Genomic DNA, 20457 nt, shown 5'->3' on the forward strand with positions numbered 1-20457 from the left:
AATAAACTTCTTAGTATATAATCCATTGAGTGTAGGAAGACATGAAAGTCTAAAATGGCCGAATATAGTGCAAGTATACAGTGAAATTCTAACATTTTCAGATACATTTCCTAGATAATAATTTGTTTTGTAAAAGCAAAAGTTTTTATAAATGTTTGTTTAAGATAACCTACGAGTAGTTTTCTTAATTAATAACCTACGAAATAAGCTAATATTGTGACTGTTTAATTTATTTATTTTATAAAATTTCTTTTAAAATAAGTTAATCTAGAAGAATTGTTCTATGAAAAAAGACGATTCAATGCCAATACAGATTATCATTTTACAAACTGGGAAGTATCGATACCACCATAATTTTTGCTACCCACTATCATTCACAAACATCCGCTGCAAAATCCCGAAAACAAAATGAATATGTATGAAACCATAATGGAATAGGTACTTTTAAATTAATAAACGTGAACCAGTCATCAATATTCATGGAACTATCGAGACAGTCCGCTATCAATTACCTAATGCTCGAGCATGGTCGATGAATATAGGAGTCGGTCGTTAGTGCCCTGGATGTTTGGTTAGGTCAGGGTATATGACACTATTAAGTACGAAGTTGTATTGAGAATAGAAGTCGCGAGGGGTGTCCACGAGAACTATAGTCAAAGTGGAACTAACAAGTGAAACTATCCTTATCAAGAGGAAATTTGATTGAAATAAACCAACTTTTTAGCTTTATAGCAGCATAGATAATGACGTCATGCTCTCTATGACGACACGAGTATACTTTGACGATTCACTATGGTTTGTCGTGTCATGTTTCAAGACCGTACTTAATTAGTTGAAATCTTTAACTCATACTATGAGCCCAGCGTTCAAAATTTATATATAAACAATGCGTGTGTGTTTAAAGTATCAACTATCGCCCAAATCCTTTGGAATTATTAACAAAATTATTCAAATAATGCATATTAGTAGACATAGTAGCTGATACATAAAACAGTGATAAATAAAGCTCTATTTGTATATTCAATGAAATATTTGGTCTTAAATCAGCTGACATTAACGCGAATGCCGCTAAAGTACTTACGGCCCATCACGGACGAATTTTCTGCTTTTTTCCTCATCTCAAAGTTTACTTCATTACTCTTTGCAGCCGTTTTGTTTCATTTTAAGATGGATTTAATTGGCATTACCCGGATAAGATAAGTAGTAACGTACTTGTTTTAATATGTAACTCTTTATCACTATTTGCTTAAGGTGTAAGGAATAATATTGGCAACTATTAGCTCGTTATATTTAATAAAACTACAATTATACATGTTATAGGTATTTATTATAGTAATAAAAACTAAAAAAACACTCACAAAGATTCATATATCTACTACGCAAACTTATATTATATAGAGCAACTTATAGGTATTCGGTGGCAATGTATATTAATTATATAAAAATTAATATACAAAACAAACTATTTTTGAGTACGTTTATAACAACATAAAACTAAGGTCATATACAACCCAATTACTTATAAATTTAAGTCTCAATTTATTTATTAAAATGCATTGTAACAACAAGCTTATTAATAAAAAACAGACTCTATTTTTGAACGCATTTATATAAAACTAAGGACATAATAATATAACGCAATAACTTATAAATCTCAATTTATTTAATAAATGCACTATGACATTAAACTAATAAAAAAACAGACTACACAATGTACAACTTAAGACTCCTCTACACTAGATTACATGTCGTTTTAGCAGCCTAGTACTTATCTAAATTAGGTCCAGTGACTGAGCATGATGTAATGAATGAAAAGAGAGGATCTGTAGGACTCTCTAGAACACTCTCTCTAGGCTTCGCTTTTTTACGCTCTAAATGGTAAATCAGGTCGGATTGATACATCACAATGGAAGGGTGGTTAGCTGAGAATAATTAAGTTATTACATGTGATTGTGTGTTTAAGGATTTGTACTATTCGTAGTAATTGTTATAAAGGCGAGGATTTGTATTGAAAACAGATTTCAAGATTCTTAATTTTTTAAAGGTACTTTAATTTTCATTTAAAGTATTAGCAAATTACACAGAAATAAACTGTATTATTTATTAAAGTGCATACTTTATATACAAATAAGGTACGGGAGGCAACCCTATTAATGTTTCTTTATATATGATGAGTTATGACAGACAATTTCAATGATAGTAGATATCGGACACTTTATAAATATGTAGAGTAATCTAGCGCACAAGAGCAACTTTTGTCTTCGCAACTATTTTGTCCCTCCCATCAACTCTATGGGGAGTTGCGTCGTTACGTGCGCGCACTTTCTTACTAGCCCATAGAGTTGATGGGAGAGACAAAATAGTTGCGGAGACAAAGTTGCTCGTGCGCGCTACCTCTTAAATAATAATTTCATTTCAAAGTTATTATTTTTCCACTAATGATGCAAAAAATGGTCGTTGTCTATTATAAATGACAGTACCTTCACAAACCGTGCAATTATTATAAATCACTCACCACGTTTCCCCAAAGTTTAATTAACATAGCATTTCTCTCTCGACTTTCATCAATCTACAACTTTCCTATTTAAACGGCTAATTTACAGAACCCTTCTAAATTTAACTTGAGACTCCGGAAGCTGTTTTTAAAGCGCGGGAACATTTTACGTAATTTCCGGTGTATTTACAAACTCATTATAATTGACATTTTGAATGGATTAGTCAATTTTGTAGTATAATTAATGTTCCTACTAGGGAAAGTTTGAAAACGAGCTTATTTTAAAGTGTGTTACTTGTATTTTAGTAGAATATGATTCGTTGCTGAAGTAAATCGACTTCGAATGTATGTAATAAAATTATAATTATACGGGCCCTTCTTCTTTAATAATATTTTTTTTGTGTTTTTCATTACGTTTGTACAGGTTTGCCTTCACTACTTTAATATTGGTTTCTTACTTCGAACTTAAATGTGATAATAAATAATTATGAATGGTTACTAAATAATATGAAACCATTGTGTATTTCTATTTTTATTTTAGTTAGAATTTTATCTATCGTAGCCACTCAGAGAAAACACTTTACTTTGAATATTATTGATTACTTACTCCCGGTAAATATCTATCAAAATATGCCCAAGGCTGATGACCGAAGTTGGACAAAGAAATATCATTTATAAAGCACAACAGTCAAAACTTTTCTAACCTGATTATAACATTTCTTAAACGTCGAGAAAAACAAATTAAACATTCCCAAGTGAATCCCGGTGAACTCTAATGGAAAACTGGAAAATTAACTTTCCAACGACAATATAGCTGGGTTAATTGAAGATTTCTTAATGAGAATAAAGAAAAAAAAAATAACTAATTAGTCGCCCGTAGCTCTAGCCACGCTCCATAGAAACCGTGTAAAAATATCTAGATTTTAAATTCATTTTAGAATGAAATTACGAACTTTTAAACTTTCATCTGCTTGCATGTTTTATATTAAAATGTGTAGTGATGTGAAATTCTTATATCTTATTTTTATATGAGAAATATTTTGAAATTAAATAGAAATATTTGGGTTTCGTGAAAGGTTTTCAAAACATGATGCTAATGTATTTTTAAAATGAGTTTCAAGTTGGTTTAGTAGAGAAATCTAATTAAGTAGTTTCTAACTCCGTTTTTGTAAAGAAAATTGCATTAATGTATGGGGTATAAAAATATATGAGGCAGAGTTTATTAATTACTAGCTGTGCCGAGCGGTTTCATCCGCGGACAAAATCATGTATTTCTAAAGCTCAAAGCTCATGTATCAAACCTATATTACTGGAAAGTTTCATCCAAATCCGTCCAGTAGTTTTTGTTGAAAGTGTTACAAACATCCATCCTCACAAACTGTCATATTCATAATATTAGTAGGATATACACCACTATTTTTAAATCAGTACAAAAACTTTAAGGACATGTTAGCGAATACTTTATTATCGTGATCATGATTTTAGAATTACATAATATCGATAGATAGCAAAGATATAATCATTTGTTTATTTAAGAAAGTCTCACTAAAATCATAGACACATTGCAGAGTTCATTCACTTATTCATTGATAGTATTACCTAACCTTGGGCAATAAAATGAAACAAGAGATGTAGTTACTAACTTTATTTATTTTAATTTCCTAAATTCAAATCTCCCCTTCATACTTCATCCGGGCTTAGGACCGGAATAATTACTTTTTTACAATAAATTAAATAGGTAGGTACGTAGGTATGCAATTACAAAACAAACAATATCAAAATCGAATTTTGACGTATAAATTAAGAAGTTAGAATCAGCTGTTTTTTACAATACCTAATCTGTAATGAACTTAGGATTTTGGCGTGTTTAAGAAGTTAGAACCAGCTGTTTTTTACAATACCTACTCTGTATTGAAAGAAAAAACGATTTTGGCGTGTTTAAGAAATTAGAATCAGCTGTTTTTACAATACCTAATCTGTATTGAAAGAAAAAACGATTTTGGCGTGTGAAGTTAGAATCAGCTGGTATTGACAATTATCTTAACTAACCTTACAAGTATTTCAATAATAAAATTGTCCTTCAAAATGTCCACCACCATTATCAATACAGACGTGCACGTTTTATTAAATTGTTTTTTAACGAGAGAAGTAAGTAGGTATGTTTTTTTGTCTTTTCACTTCATCCAATATGCGCTGTTTTAATTATTGTTCGACACTAACCGGCTCACTTTTGTTCACTTAATTTCACTCCACAAAAAGAGGTCCAAGGGTGTGAGATCAGGGGCCTTAGACAAAGTAACAATTAAAAAACGATAACGAAGTTAGAAAAGGCAAAAATGTATGGGATTGACATTAGATAGACCACGTGATCTAACGCGGCGTATGTCAATCCCATACATTTTTGCGATTTCTAACTTCGTTATCGTTTTGTAATTGTTACTTTGTCTAAGGCCCCAGGTGAGCGAGGAGGCCAAGCAGCAGGCCCGCCTCGACCGATCCACTGACTTCCAAACTCCGCTGTGAGAAATTCATGAACCGCAGCGTTATTCGACATTCGTACTACGTCGATCCTCTTAAAAATACGCTAGTACATTACACGTTAGCATTTTGTGACAACGCCTGCTGGTAAGCATTTACCACGACGGTTCGTACATTTGGCGATCGAGCGTTCGGGACTCGGGTACTATTTATCTGTACATACGTACTGCTGCACTCGCATTTTCTCCACTCAAAAAGAACGCACGAAGCATAAGTACATAATCCCGTGATATGAATTGATATGATATTGTACCAGGAAAAACGTAAACAAACGCGACGAAAAAAAGCAAGTTTTCACTTCCGCTAACAATTAGGCACTGTTTGTCCGTTGTCGCAACGCGTTCGGCGTTGGGGTGCGAACTGCGAACTGCGAACTGCGACGCGGGCGCAGGCCACAGAGGGAAAGGGGGTGGCGGGGTGAAGGATGGCGAGCTTCGACGCGAGTTTGCCGGAATTTATCAATGGAGCTGTCCAGCGGACCTATTCGAAATCGTACGCTAGAAAATTACAACACAATACCTAGTGTGGGTCATTGACTAAGAATAGGTTTAACAATTTTTACATATTTATGTGGACAATTTTGGGACATTTCTGTTTGTTAGTGTTTTTAATTATTTCTTACACAAATATGATTGGTTAAAGGTACTTAACACCCTGTAAAATTTTATGTACTGATTAAAAAATAGTGGTGTATTATGTATTATTAAATAATTATAATAAACGGATGGTTAGTGATAAAAATAATAATAAAAAAACTTTAAAACTGAGGAGTGAGAGTTGCTAGAAAATTTAAAATTCAAATTCGCTTAAAAGCTTTTTAAACAGTATGAAGTGGGGAATTGATAAATTATGCTGAAGTAGAAAATGTGCATTGTTTCAATATTCTGTTTTAACTTAAGATTAGATAGTTATAAATTAAGATTTTTTTAGATTATCTAGATCTGATAAAGGTAAAAATGTAAGTATTTATGTGTTTGTATGAATAAAGTTAATAATAACTGATATTATGAGAAAGAACTGAAATTACTGATTTCATTTTGAAAGTGATTTATCTGTTCCATTTATTTTCTGATTTTGTTTATTTATTGTTACAATTAATTAAAAATACAATTACATGCTATCAATTTTAATTGTATAGTGTAGTACACATTATTATTTAGTTCTAAATATGTAAACAGTTCTAATATTACAAAAAAAAAAAAAAAACTATCACAGTCTACTCGCGCCCACATAAGAATTTTTCTCTTAAATTTTCCGCTCAAAAAACGCGGGAATCACCCTTACATAAACGTGACCTTTTCAAGTACATCTTGATTAATTTCCCAGAATCTTCACCCTTTGATGAAGAGGGATATAAGGTTAATAAAGCCGCGGCTTGATACTTATCATTCACATCGATAAGAACTCAGAGGCTCATGAAAACCTAATCGCTGTGTGATCTCTCTCCCTTATGGACTTAGTGTAGGGCTGTCACTTTCCAGGATTTGTTGGGGATTAGCTCACGCCATTTTTTGGAAAACTACAAGTTGAAAATAGTATATATAATAAATAAAGTAATTTAGTTTTACAATCGTAAATTGTGTCTACAGTTTCAATCAAATGCAATCAAAGTAAATATTAAATTACGTATTTTGACAATTTACAAGCGCTTTTGAACAAAGTTTAGTTGAATGAATGTTTGATTTTGGGTTTCATTTAAAGTTAACGGTTTGAATGCTAAATAAACTTAAAAAGTGTATTATAATATGTCGTGATTAGGTACTAACTTACTTGCGTACTATGCCCGTTTAATTAATGATGCCCATAAAACTCTGCTTTTTCTTCGACAGAAATATTTAGATCAAATTAGTTTTGTGTTACATAATTAAAATAATTGGATGGATGAGAAAAAAGTTTTTTCCGTAATGTATTTAAATAAACTTGCTAGACTTTAAAAGCTCCATATATTTTCAGGGCTGCTTTGGCTGCTCCCAATTAATTAATACTATTTTTCATGTATAGATTGATTCAGTTATACTCTTTGCTGATAATACACCTGATGGTTTAGGTGTTTGACACTGTTACTGCTTACCTTATTGATCAGCATAAACCAAGTCTAATATTTTCGTTAAGTACTATGATATAATCAAGCGCCTGTGAAAAAACCTTTAAGAATAAAATGTACAGGTATATTGTGGTAGGTAAAAGTTGTGTTGTTGCGTTGCCGAAAAGGACTAATAATAGGGTTGCTACAAATATGTATGATTAAAAAAAAGTACAAATGGATCGAATAATCGACCATGGAAATAAAACAGATTGTCTGACATTTGATTAGTTTTATTTTTATAATGTGATTGAGTACTACGAAATTATCTATGTTGTCTTCTTTTTTATGCACATTTATCTCGAATTAATTGTTATGCTTCTTTTATACAAATTCAAACACAACCATTTATCAAGTGAAACTTCTTTATCGGGGTTGGAAAAAATTTAGCATAACATTTTTTCGTTACGCGTGACATTTTTCCGTTACGCGCTTATCTTTTTCTTATCCCTACCACGCGTGATTTGACGTATTTCTGTAAAGTTGAATATTATAGTAAATTATTTTTTGAAAAATAAGGTCAAAGAAGTTTCACTTCTTACGTGTGTACATTAGTACACGCACACATTTTCTTACGAAACTAGGGGTCTACTAGAAGTGCTTTTCCTCAGATTTAGAAATATTTATAATGTTTATATTGATGAATCTTGAAAGATCTCATCTATCGCGAAAAATTATGTACGTAGTTAATATCATAGTGTGTAAGTGACAACCCTAGAGCCACGGGCAATATTCATCGGCATGCATTATTCAGTTTCATTACTCTGGCCACTTGAGCTATAAATCGAACGAAGCTTTCTTTTTTCTGTACCTTTAGGCAAATAGTCATGGAATATCCATTTAAGCTTATTGTTCCAGTTACGAATTTTAAACTAACTTTGTTGAACTGTTTCATTTCTGTAAATTGAACAGGGTCTTGATATCTGATTTAAAAAATAAGTTAATCGTAGTTTTATTTCTGACATAAAATTAAATAACTAGCTATTTACATTAAATATTTCGCAATAAAAAGTAGCCTATGTCCTTTCTCGGGTATCAAAATATCTCCATACCAAATTTCATGCAAATTGGTTCAGTAGTTTAGGCGAGATTGAGTAACAGACAGACAGACAGAGTTACTTTCGCATTTATAATATTAGTATGGATGAACATCTGGGTTACGTTGCGATAAAAATTTAGATAACTACGTATTTATTGCTATTGTATTATTTCATTTATTTTCCTACCTACTTTATTTGTGTTCATATACACGGTTTTAAATATGCTATAAAAGTAGGAGGAAGGCCGGGGCCCATGGAAATAAACTTTTTTTTTATTAGGAAAAGACTTTCGTAGCTTTACATCCTTCCTATCTTCTCCATAGGGCATAGATACTGCTTTCCGAATCGGTGGTAAATGTTAAAAATATGTAATGACGATTCGAAAGTGCTTCTAAAAGAAGTCTAATTGAATAAATAAATGTTTGAGTTTGAGTTTGAGCTTATTAAATATTTCAATGAATAAACTAAAATATACTTTTTATAGTGTAACACTGAAACAAATTTAGTTTCAGAAATAAATAGTCTGAAATCGCTATCTTAAATCATATGATTCCTCGATTCATTAATGTATCTACCTCCACATATTTATTAAAAATAAATAACAATCTCAATATTTATTTGCTACAATAATTGAGATCGAAATCTGAAATAAAATATTCATCTCTTAATGTAGTAAAAAAGTCTGCAATAGAAATCGCTAGTAAGTGCTATTAAGTTAATCGGATTAAAAGTTCTACCACGGTAAAAGATTCTATAGAATTACAATTTTCAACGCATCCAATGCTGCTTTTGTTTTGAACAACGAGTTTGCTATCTTACAAATGCAGCAATGTATTACGTACTTTGTAAAATACGTGAACCTTTTTCTTACCATAATGAATTTCTAGAGCAAAGGCGAAGCGAAAAGTAATCTAAGTTAAGTCCATAAGTCGTTTTCCTTTCGATAAAGAACGTACCTACTTAAAGTTAAATTATTATTAAAGAATTTGAGATTTAAACGATTCCGGATTTCACTTTTTTATTCACACATTCATTTGGTAATATTATGTACTTTTCAAGTATCTACTTTCTTAATTATCGTTATACCTAAATACATAAAAGTATGATATTAAAATATTGAGTACAGAGAAAAACATCAAATCAAATCAGGATAATCGGGGACTTACAATATAATTTTTCTGGTTATTTTTAAATAAGTATGTAAATGTAATATTAAGATATATAGAGATAAGAGAACAATCCAGTATTTTATTAACATTTTTTTAAATATTACATAGCCTACATCCCTGCCTCTACATTCAAATAAAAATAGCCTAGTACACCGTAGTAGTACTAGTAAACCCTGGTATATCATATAGTAGGTTATAAAAACCAATCCCTGCTGTAGATAAAATAAACACAAACTGGCAGTTATCAATAAAAAGAGAAAAAAAAAAGTTTTGAAAATGGAATATCATAACAATTTCAATATTCCTCCGCGTCGAAACCAGGCCGGTTTTAAGTTGACACTGGCCAAAAATCTTCGGTCATTGCCATAATTGAAAAAAAAAATAGTATGTAACAAGCTGTGGTAACAAGTATGGAACAGTATGCTACGGTACTAAAATAAGCGTTGTTGGACCATAAATTCCAGTTGCCAGTTCAAAAGCATATGTTACTTGAGTCCGGGTCACCTATTTTTAGTTTTACGTAAAACCTCTGCGGAGCAAAGATTTTAGGGGCACCTATAAAAGGATAAAAGCCTTTTTATTGCATTATTTTTATGGGTTACTAAAAACCATACTTTTTCTTAGCTTACTTTGTATTTTTTTGAATATTTATAAAAAAGAAGTGTTTCATATTATAACATTTTTTATAGAAATTTAATTTTTATAAGAATATGCAAAAACATAACATAAAATAACTAGCGGTCCGCCCCGGCTTCGCCCGTGGTACATATTAACGTTTTCTCTACATAAGAACCATCCTCGTACTTCAAGGAATATAATAAAAAAAGAATTATCGAAATCGGTTCAGCCGTTCTCGAGTTATGGAATTACAACGAAAAGTGGCATTGATTTTTATATATATAGATATAACAAATATTTATTTTTTGCATTACTGAAATTCATAGCAATTTTTAGTTTTATATTCAAAGTGTACGGCAATACATTACATACCTACTTAATGTTATGAAAATGTTACGAAGAATTCAAAAGTTTCGATGAAAGTATAAGTTAAGAAGTAAGGGAATCATGTACTTATATTAAATCTTATACGGAAGCTTTATCCTTGAATTTTACAGTCACCTAACGCATTTATGAATAATATTTGCGAACAGAAAAGTCCATGGAACCAATGTTTGAAGGTGGAAATTCGCGCGTCACTTATTTTTCATATTATTCACTTTAGTTTATTCTTGCGTGAAGGCTGGAAGATAAAGTTTTTATGTTTTACATGGGTAAGGTAAATTTAATATAATTTTTTCAGTTCTTTTTATGGGATTTTATTGAAAATTCTAATAATTTATCAAGTTATCCGAATTTGCAAGAGATTTAATAATATGATAGGTTTTATCCCGGAAATGCACGGGAACAGGAACGATGAAGATGACAAATTAACGTGATTTCTGTATTAATTAAAAAATTGAAATAATGATTAATGTTTGATGATAATTGATGAGAGTTATTCGAATTCTTTTCTCATCTACATAAATACTGATATAACAATGATATTATATGTGTATGATAATAATAAATAATAATAATAATATAGTAGCATGTTTGTTACTCTATCACAAAAACCTGCGCATATTTATGAAATGGCATTTTTTAATATGCCACGCGTGCAAAGTCGCGCGCAGAAACTGTATGTTATTTTTAGGATGAAAGTTCTTGACAAAATAAATATCTAACAGGCATGCATATCATAACTTAAAAACCCGACTTTAATAACTTTCAACTGAAATATAAAAAAATTAGAGCGAAATTTTCTCATCTCAACATACGAAGTGAAAATTTAACTTGATTAAAGGCCTTCGTGTGTGAATTTCTAAAATATCATGAGTATTTAGCTAATTTCATTTTATTTTCTACTGAATTGTGTTTTGTTGTAGGTCAGTTCGTAATAACTACACATACGGTAAGACCTAATAAAATGTTACCCATTTGCTATGCAATAGATTAGTTATTGCAATAACATGTCTTGTTTTTATGATTGACGTTTCATATGAGCAAGAGCAGGACACAGCTATGGTAGAAAATGGTTGAAATTTATCCATTGTTTAACTTTTTATTAGTAAGGCCTCTAGTTAATAATAATTAATTGTATATTTATTGTATTGGTTTCAATAATTTATTTTTATAACATTTAAAATTTTTCAGGACAATTTTTCACATAATAAGCTTTCGCTTGTGTTATGGAAACCAGATGGCTGATAAAAATACAATATGTACATTTTTTATTTTTTTAATAAATACTAATATAGATGATTAACACCCAGACACAGAGCAAATATCTATGTTAATCGCACAAATATATTCCCCGGGTGGGAATCGAGCCCACGACCGCTGGCTTGGAAGGTGGACCTACGAAAGTTACAAAATTACAGCTTACAGCAGATCCAAGTAATTTATCATAAACTAGCTTACCGCCCGCGGCTTCGCCCGCGGCTTCGCCCGCTTTGTCTTAAACCTAATAAATTATATACTAAAACCGTCCTCTTGAAACGGATCTTGAAACGCATCAAAATCCGTTGCGTAGTTTTAAAGAATTAAGCATACAAAGGGACATAGGGACATAGGGACAGAGAAAGCGACTTTGTTTTTATACTATGTAGTGATTAATTCACAAACACTGACAACATTGAGCAGATCCTAAAACATCGAAATTCCACAAAAACTGGATCACAGCGTACTTTATTCTCATCTTTGTGTCGTTTTCGTAACTATCTTTATCTTAACGTACACGTACACGTTAAAATAATACAACAAGTAGCAGCACTACACACAGCTAGTACATATTAAAAGTTTAAGCCTTCCTAAGTCGAGTTATGATGGCGCAATGCACTATTTTGTTCGGTCAGGGCCAGCAGCAAACTTTACTAAATTTAGACTTTGAAGCACACTTGCGTGAAATTCCCATTTAAAAAGTTTTTAGACCTTACAAATTTTTAAACTTGGTGTTTTAAGGCGCTTTATGTTTAGCTAAATTAGAAATCAGGAATTTTCCCGGGTTACAACATGAACAACAACAAAAATACTTTATTGTGCACCAATAAATAAAAATTCCAAAAGTCAGTATATAAAATAAATAGACACAGTTGAGCACAACAGGCGGTCTTATCGCTAAGACAGCGATCTCTTCCAGACAACCTGGTGGTCAAGGAAAAACAGTGTAAGTATTCGTTTATAGGCAAGAGGTGCATTTATAAAGTTTAAAATACATAAATAAAGTAGTATAAACACAGAGAACATATTATATACATCCCTATTATACCTACATACATAAACCTACATACACATACATACATATACATACATTAGGGTTAGAACTAAAACAAAATAAATGTGATTGGATTTACTCTAGAACTGTTAGTTACATCTACTGGTTTGAGAAATTCATATTTTGCACATCACAACGGTCCAGCAAATTTTATTTCTCCAATCGTTTATTGTATGCTTAGATTGTATGTATTTAAATATGAATTACCTAATTTATTTAAGACCCATACAACCCTTCCTGTTGTTTTCAGACCCATAACTACATTATAAATCACTGTGAATAATTATAAGTGGGTCGAAGGACGCTTTATCTGGCAAAAATTAGTGGATAATTAGGAAGAAGGGCACTTATGATTATTATGGTTCAAGATTTTTGAAGTGAAACTTCTTTAGGCGCGTTAAGAGTAAAATTCCAAGCAATACCGTCACGTCATGGACTAAGGTGACGATTTTGGTATCTTTGAATCTTGCAAAAGAAGTTTTACTTCTGAGACGTGCCGTCGGCACACACGCTCTTTTTTAACTTCAAAATGACCATGCAGTAAGGTTCGTAATATTCGCAATACCAAAATATTTCAATAAGAAGAATATTCATGGATCATTCTAGTCTAGTCTAGGAAGGTAATTATGTCTAGATCTAAACGTAGGTATATCTTATAAGAACTAATGGTGTTAGACATCAAACTCTAGCTTTCGTAATAGTCATTCCGCTTATACACTACCAAACCATTAAAAATCCGAATTGAGTTTTTATAACAAATATATAGTATATATATATTATGCCGGCACGCTCGCAAAGTAAAATTGAAACTGAACATTCGGCAGTTCATAGGGGAATAAAAGCGTAGTTTTAACTGAAATTTACGGGCGTCTCAACTTATTTATTTACGCTCTGTGGCTGATTTAGGGGGCTCAACGTCTGCTTCACTGGAGTTTTAGGTTAGGAAAGCGGTTTCATATAGACTGCGTTTCAACTTAATAAGTAAAATGTATTTTTACAGTATGTAAGGAATGTTTCTTTGGGAATGGACTCTAAGAGAGCGCAAACCGCAACGCTTTCAGCAAAATTAAATACAGTGATTTCTGGAAACGGTAGGTTTCTCTAAAACAACGTGTTCTTTGAAGGAAAGCCTTTGTATAATTTACCTGGTAAAAGTACATGTAAAAGGTACCTATATTCAAGTTTTCTTTTAATTCAATGTTTATTATATTGATAATAATTAATTTGTAGTTTAATGATGAATCATTTTTATACTTGAAACAATTCGCAACTCAAAATACTTATGGAAAAAATAACTATGGTTTTCAAAAACAAAAAGATCGATCCTTATTAATTTTCCCGCTTTATCCTCCAACGATTACATCATATTTATTAAATTTCGATCACAAAGAAGAGAACCCAGGTCGAGCCAAGCCATACGTAATTTGAAAACGAATTCTTCACTAGAAGAACCGGTCAAGTGCGAGTCGAACTCGCGCATAGAGAGCTCTGAACAAACCTTTTTTATTATGTCAAAATGCTTTTTGCATTTTTTTCTTAATCTGTGTTATAAGATATTGCTTTTACCAAATTTCAAGACCACTTTCTCTGTATTCAAGAGAAGTAACCCTGTAGGTTTTGATTTGCTTGTGAATGTCGAAATCTGTGAAAATTTGCAGCATAAACGGCTGTATCTTTTGATTGCGTTGGCTTATAAGTTTGATTTTTTTCTCAGCCTCAAGGGACCGTAGACTTAAGTTTTAATATGTATCAGTTTGATAGATACCTATACGGTTCCTGACATAATGGGTTTTAACATAACGGTTACAGACAGACGGATAAGTGATCGTATAAAGGTTCCATTTTTTCCTTGTATTATTTGGAACCCTAAAAAAGGATCGTAATAATTTTTGTCCACGTACTTTGTAAACACGAAGGAGTTTTTAATGGCCATCATTTCGTACGTGGGCCGGCGTCACGTGTGAGCTGACCCTTACAAAGTTACCGTAATAAAAAGTCAGTTAGTTGCATTAATTCCTCAAGGGTTTGTATGATTTATATTTAACGTATTAGTTCAGTTTACTCGTGGGACGTTTGGGAATTATCACGTTTTCTGTATATGAAGTCTGATGTTTGAAGTTTGCTCTCACTTTTATAGTTGTTACTTGTGTCTCAAATAGAGATTGTTCTTTGTACAAATGAGTTGAGTTTTATAATATGTGGTTTTATTAGAGTCTTATGTATTATGTTTCAAAAAATAGAACCCTACAAGTGCGTACTAGAGTCTTTGTAACATACAAATTCTAAAAGTTATACAAATTAATAATACGTATTTTTTAATTTATTTTACACTAGATTCCCGCCCTTCTTCGCCCGCGTAGTCAAAGAAAAACTCTCAGTTCCCGTTTCAGTGGAATTTCTGGGCTAAAACCTGTCCGTTCTCAGGTCTTAAGCTGTCTCTGTACAAAATTTCATTCAAATCGGTTCAGTTTGAAGAAGAGACAGACAGACAGAGTTACTTTTGTTTTAAAATTAGTCAGCATAATATAGTAGTACCTAGTCATAATATATTTTCAAATTTTCTATGTAAATAAGCGAAGAGGATATTATAAATTAAGATTATAAAATAAAACACATAAAAAATTTCAAACATTTATTACGACATACAGTAAGTAGATTAACAACAAAATACCTATTTATTACAGTGACTAGATATATACTCAAAGGGTAACTTTCTATGTAATGGGCAAATTATTTCAGAATATTAATAGAAAACAAGACGAGAAAAATTATAAATTTTCATCACATCTACTTCCAACAAAAGTGAACGAATTTTTGTCTAGTTTTCATCAATATACCTAATATTACACAATTTAGTACACAATTTAAATCCGAGAAGACACAAAGTGCTAATAAAAATAATGACTATAGGTAAACTATTGCTACCTAGACATATTTAAACAATTCTCTTATAACATTGAAATAGATCAAAAAAATTGGCGTCTTTATCTAATCAAACATGATTGAAATATATTGTTTCAAAAAACAATAGATAAATATTCGGTACCACTTATTATCGTCGTTTAATAAAAATAAATGTATAGCACATTATGATAAAGATTACATGCAAATATAATGTAATAGTATATATTAGAAACCTGAATCTGCATATATTTTCAGTTATTAGGTACACGAATGCGTTTCATTGTTCCGTTTTTCAACACTATTTCAATGAATTTTATCAAAGAGATAGATTAGACATTATTTCTCATGCTCAAAGGCTTTTTAGTCGCAAAAACAAATAGGGAAAGATATGGAGCTGTAAAATTTGTATGAGCGTTAATAAAAACACATTTTTCAGATTTAAAAATATGTAAAGTTTAAAATATTTGGCACAAACACATTTTAATACTTATGACTATAGAAACATCAGTCTTTTACAAAGATAATACGATTGGATAACACTACTAAGGTTTTTTTATTATTTACACAAAATAAAACGCTAATCTAATTAGACAAAAATATGAATAACCCAAACAATCTTCTTAAAACTAGAATCGAATTGAAAAATCATATAATTCATTTAATACTTTATAAGTATATTTGAAAAAGAAAACTAATATGAAATAAACTCGAATCCAAAAAACATTTATTTTAATTCCTAAACATTTACTTTAAAATTATCGGCTTAAAATTAAAAATAAATGTTATATTAACTTTAGTTTCTTATGATATGGTATATTTTTAATAAAACAGAAGTATATAATATATTTGTATTTTATTTTATTTTATTATCTATGGTGTGGAGTTCGGCAGTGACCTGTGAAGGAAAAAAAAAGAATTAAATAAATTTATCCAAATAAATCACAATGGTAACAATATTTACATTTTACACACACTCATATACGCATACGAATATAAACACATTATGTTTCAAAGTTAATTACTTAATTATTTCATTTCATCAAATTGTAGAGTCATCAAAAAATAGTTCATTTATAAGTTTAACTAAACTATGAAAACTACAGATTACCTTTTTATCTATACTAATATTATAAAGTTGAAGAGCTTGTTTGTTTGTTTGAACGCGCTAATCTCAGTCAGATTTGAAGAATTCTTTCGTTGTTAGATAACCCATTGACCGAGGAAGGTTAAGGCTATATATCATCACGCTACGACCAACAGGAGCGGAGCAATGCGGGTAAAACCGCAGGGAACAGCTAGTAAAATATAAAATATAAACCGACCAAATTACACAACAAGAATACAACTATAATGTACGAGAAATATGACTTACGTCTAGACATGGCAGACACAGTTGCTTTCGAAGTACTATCGCTGTCATCAGATTCAGAACGTGTCTGAAAACTCGTCTCTGTTGGGAAAAGAAAAACAGTTATTAATTAACATAACACTAAATAAAAACAAAATCTACAATAATATTATAAAGAGGAAAACTTTGTTTGTTTGTTTGTTTGATTGTAATGAATAGGCTCATGAACTACTGGACCGATTTTAAAAATTCTTTCACCATTCGAAAGCTACATTATCCACGAGTAATATAGGCTATATATTATCATGCTAAGACCAACAGGAGTGGAGCCACGCGGGTGAAACCGCGCGGCACAGCTAGTGTATTATATTTTGTTGCATACTTTAAGGGAGCTTTTCTACCAATAATGTGCGAGGAATGTGTTTGTAAATAACCAACAGTAGAGCTAAACGCATCAAACTTCAAACAAAATGAGGCGATATGATTGGTTACTTACAAACACATTCCTCGTTATACATCCTTGCACAATATTGGTGGAAAAGCACCCTAAAACCTACAGAGGTCTTCTAATCTTTATAATCCTTATTCGGTCTTTACTAATATTTACTAATATTATAAATGCGGAAGTTTATTATTTTGATTGTCTTTCTTTCATGCCTAAAAGGAGCTATTTTATCAATTTATTCTTGTATTTGAAGATACGTAGGAGATTAGAGAGTGACATAGGCTTTTTCTTATACATTTCATTTCCATGGGAGTTTCCTTTGAATATTCAAGTAGGATTTGACACATGACTTAGAGAAACGTATGAATGACGTTCGTTTCATGTTTTGGAATTCATTCATCTATTTCTATTTACAAAAAACTGTTTATTTTTATAAACGCGGAGGCTAAAGGCCACGTGTAACAAGTTCTTCTTTATTTATTCCTATTGGATGTAGTTAGCTTAATTTAGTTTTGTTTGATTTATCACGAGTATCAAGATAGATTTTTGAAAATTTTCTGTAAAAGCATGGAGCATGAATATAATATATCTAGGTATAATATTACCACTTAACATCAGTTGGCCCTGCATAAAAAAAGTCCGCTCAAGAAATTGCCGCTACATTAAAGAATTCGAAATTCAAACTCTTTTTATATTTAATTATTTCTTTTTCAGTGTTGTGGCATTAACCTCTTTTGTCTATGAAAAAAATGATCGAACAACCTAAGTATTGAGCATCCCAAAAACTCCACACAATGAAGATGGATGGAGTACCAACAATATCCAGGTTCGATCAATCAGTGCTTCAGAAGCAGATAAGGCGCGAAGTAGCCGAGAAGTTAAATGGAACGAACAAAGTCATTAATTTTATTAAATTAGAACAAGATTGATGGAGGGAACGCGTTCGGCTTCTACATTAGCGATATTGTTTACTTTTTTTTAAGACGATGGCACAGATAATGTATACTAGTAGTGGTTTAGGTAATGTAATAGTAAGTAGTTAATGTTATTAGTTGAATGTACTTTTGTGTTATTGTAAATTGTTGTTAGTTTTATCGTTCTTCTTAAGTAGTATGTTATTACTTTAAGCATTTTAGCTCTAACTATACTTGATAATTCACTGTACAACTAATCAATCTAGTACAATTTGACGAGAGATGTAACCACAACACGGCCGGAGATAGATCCGGCCACATGTTCTGTGGAAAGGTCTGACTCAGGAATATAATTTATCAAGGGTGGGCAAAATGCACTGCAATATAATATAAATCTAACCTAATATTATAAAGCTGATGAGTTTGTTTGTTTGTTTGAACGCGCTAATCTCAGAAACTACTGGTCCGATTTGAAAAATTATTTCGGTGTCAGATAGTCCATTTATCGACGAAGGCTATATTATTTAGGCTATATATCATAATGTTAAGACCAACAGGAGCGGAGCAATGCGGGTAACACCACGGGGAACAGCTAGTAAAATATAAACCAACCAAATTGCACACAACTTAAAGTTAAGAAAATTTGGTAGCCTTATACAAGACTCGAGATCCAAAATGCTAAGCCAACAGAGAGCAATTACTTACAACGTCAATATAACTTTGTTCATTACAGACAGACAAGACAGTTCAAATGAGACAAAGTTTCAACGCATGATGGTTTGGGATAATTAATCAGTTAAAACTACAAGTGAGCAATCCAAACTTTTGCTGGTTTTCGGGTTAAGGGGAGTCCTTTCAGCGAAGCGGAGTAAAATTGGTTTGCAAGATCAAATTTTTCATGTATTTGCAATTATATGACGCTTCTAGAAAAAATAATCAATACACTTCAAGATATTTCCTAAAAAGTGTGCTAATTTGTTACACAACCACGTGTATTTTGGTCGATCATATAAAATCATAAAAATAGGCTAAAATAAAGATCGAAAACGAATTATTTATTAATGAAATTTCTGATTTTGGAAATAATTTTTATATAAGGATATGTATTTTGATGTACTGCAGAAAACGTGCTAAATTTTGGTTTTCTACTGAAGCCCTGTAATTATTAAATACATATTATATCTCAGAACTTAACGTTGCCCAGCGTTTTCTTTACAAACCGCGCTGCCCGCTACCCCGCCAGTCCTGATCAGGCGCTTGCTAACGTAGGACCTGTGTCAAATTATCTCCGCTCGATTTTACGTTTTGAGTAACGATAAATTATTGAAAATGGGTAACAAAACAAACAAAATTCGGAAGAAAGCAGTGTCAGTATCAAAAAAAAGAGTAAACTATAAGAAACGGTATGTAAATTGAGTAATATGATAAAAACGTAGTTACTTGATGACACAGAATAAAAATATCAGTTGGTCATAAAGTTTCACCTCGTATGCTTTTATTTCAAAACGATAAAAGCTGCGTTACTGTGAAATAAGAGTTTAGTTTATAATAATTTGTTTTATATATATAATACTAGTGGTCCGCCCCGGCTTCGCCCGTGGTACATATTTCGCAATAAAAGGTAGCCTATGCCCTTTTTCGGGTATCAAAATATCTCTATACCAAATTTCATGCAAATTGGTTCAGTAGTTTAGGCGTGATTGAGTAACAGACAGACAGACAGAGTTACGTTCGCATTTATAATATTAGTATGGATTATTATTACGTATAATTGGTGTATTATTTGCATAATTTTGGGGTATTCTTATTAATTACAGTTGTTTATTTTAAGGAAAAAAACAATAATGATTATTAGTTAAAAAATAATTGATAATAGTCAAATAATAATGATTATTGACTTATAATAATTATTAATCACTACAGTAAAAGTTCCTTATTGGCGGGGTATATGTTCCATAAAATATATGCCTCGAATCCAGAAACCGTGAATACGGAATGGTAATTATTATATGGGATTATAGGTTCTACGTTATACACTTATACGTTCCTAGGTGACGATTGAGATTTTTTTCGTGTCTCATTTTTTTTAGTTGACATTATAAACTAGGAAGAGTGCAGTAGACGTTACTCGATCACAATTTTTGTAACGAATGTGAAAGACGAAACAATAAAACACGCAAAGCGGCTTTTACTATAAACGGAACTACAT

At 31.4% G+C, this 20457-nt stretch overlaps 1 protein-coding gene and 1 long non-coding RNA gene across 3 annotated transcripts in view; one reads left to right on the top strand and one right to left on the bottom strand.

Annotated features, from left to right (window-relative positions):
• The first annotated feature begins 5176 nt into the window (after positions 1 to 5176).
• On the top strand, positions 5177 to 15126 carry LOC123703299. The gene is made up of 3 exons (XR_006752970.1): positions 5177 to 5729; positions 5804 to 5808; positions 15113 to 15126. It is a non-coding gene; the product is annotated as an uncharacterized LOC123703299 (long non-coding RNA).
• A 1251-nt stretch (positions 15127 to 16377) lies between these two features.
• The window catches only part of LOC123703186 (Down syndrome cell adhesion molecule-like protein Dscam2), a 67458-nt gene continuing 63378 nt past the window's right edge, over positions 16378 to 20457 (bottom strand). For both annotated transcript variants that reach the window (XM_045651109.1, XM_045651108.1), the window contains exons 31-32: positions 16914 to 16991; positions 16378 to 16436 (exon numbers count right to left, since the gene is read on the bottom strand). In XM_045651109.1, coding sequence (XP_045507065.1) covers positions 16408 to 16436; positions 16914 to 16991 — 107 coding nt within the window. In that variant the 3' untranslated portion in view covers positions 16378 to 16407. The remainder of the gene's footprint in view (positions 16437 to 16913; positions 16992 to 20457) is intronic.

The sequence above is a fragment of the Colias croceus genome, chromosome 25, assembly GCF_905220415.1.
Source record: "Colias croceus chromosome 25, ilColCroc2.1".
NCBI classification, from domain to species: Eukaryota; Metazoa; Arthropoda; class Insecta; order Lepidoptera; family Pieridae; genus Colias; species Colias croceus.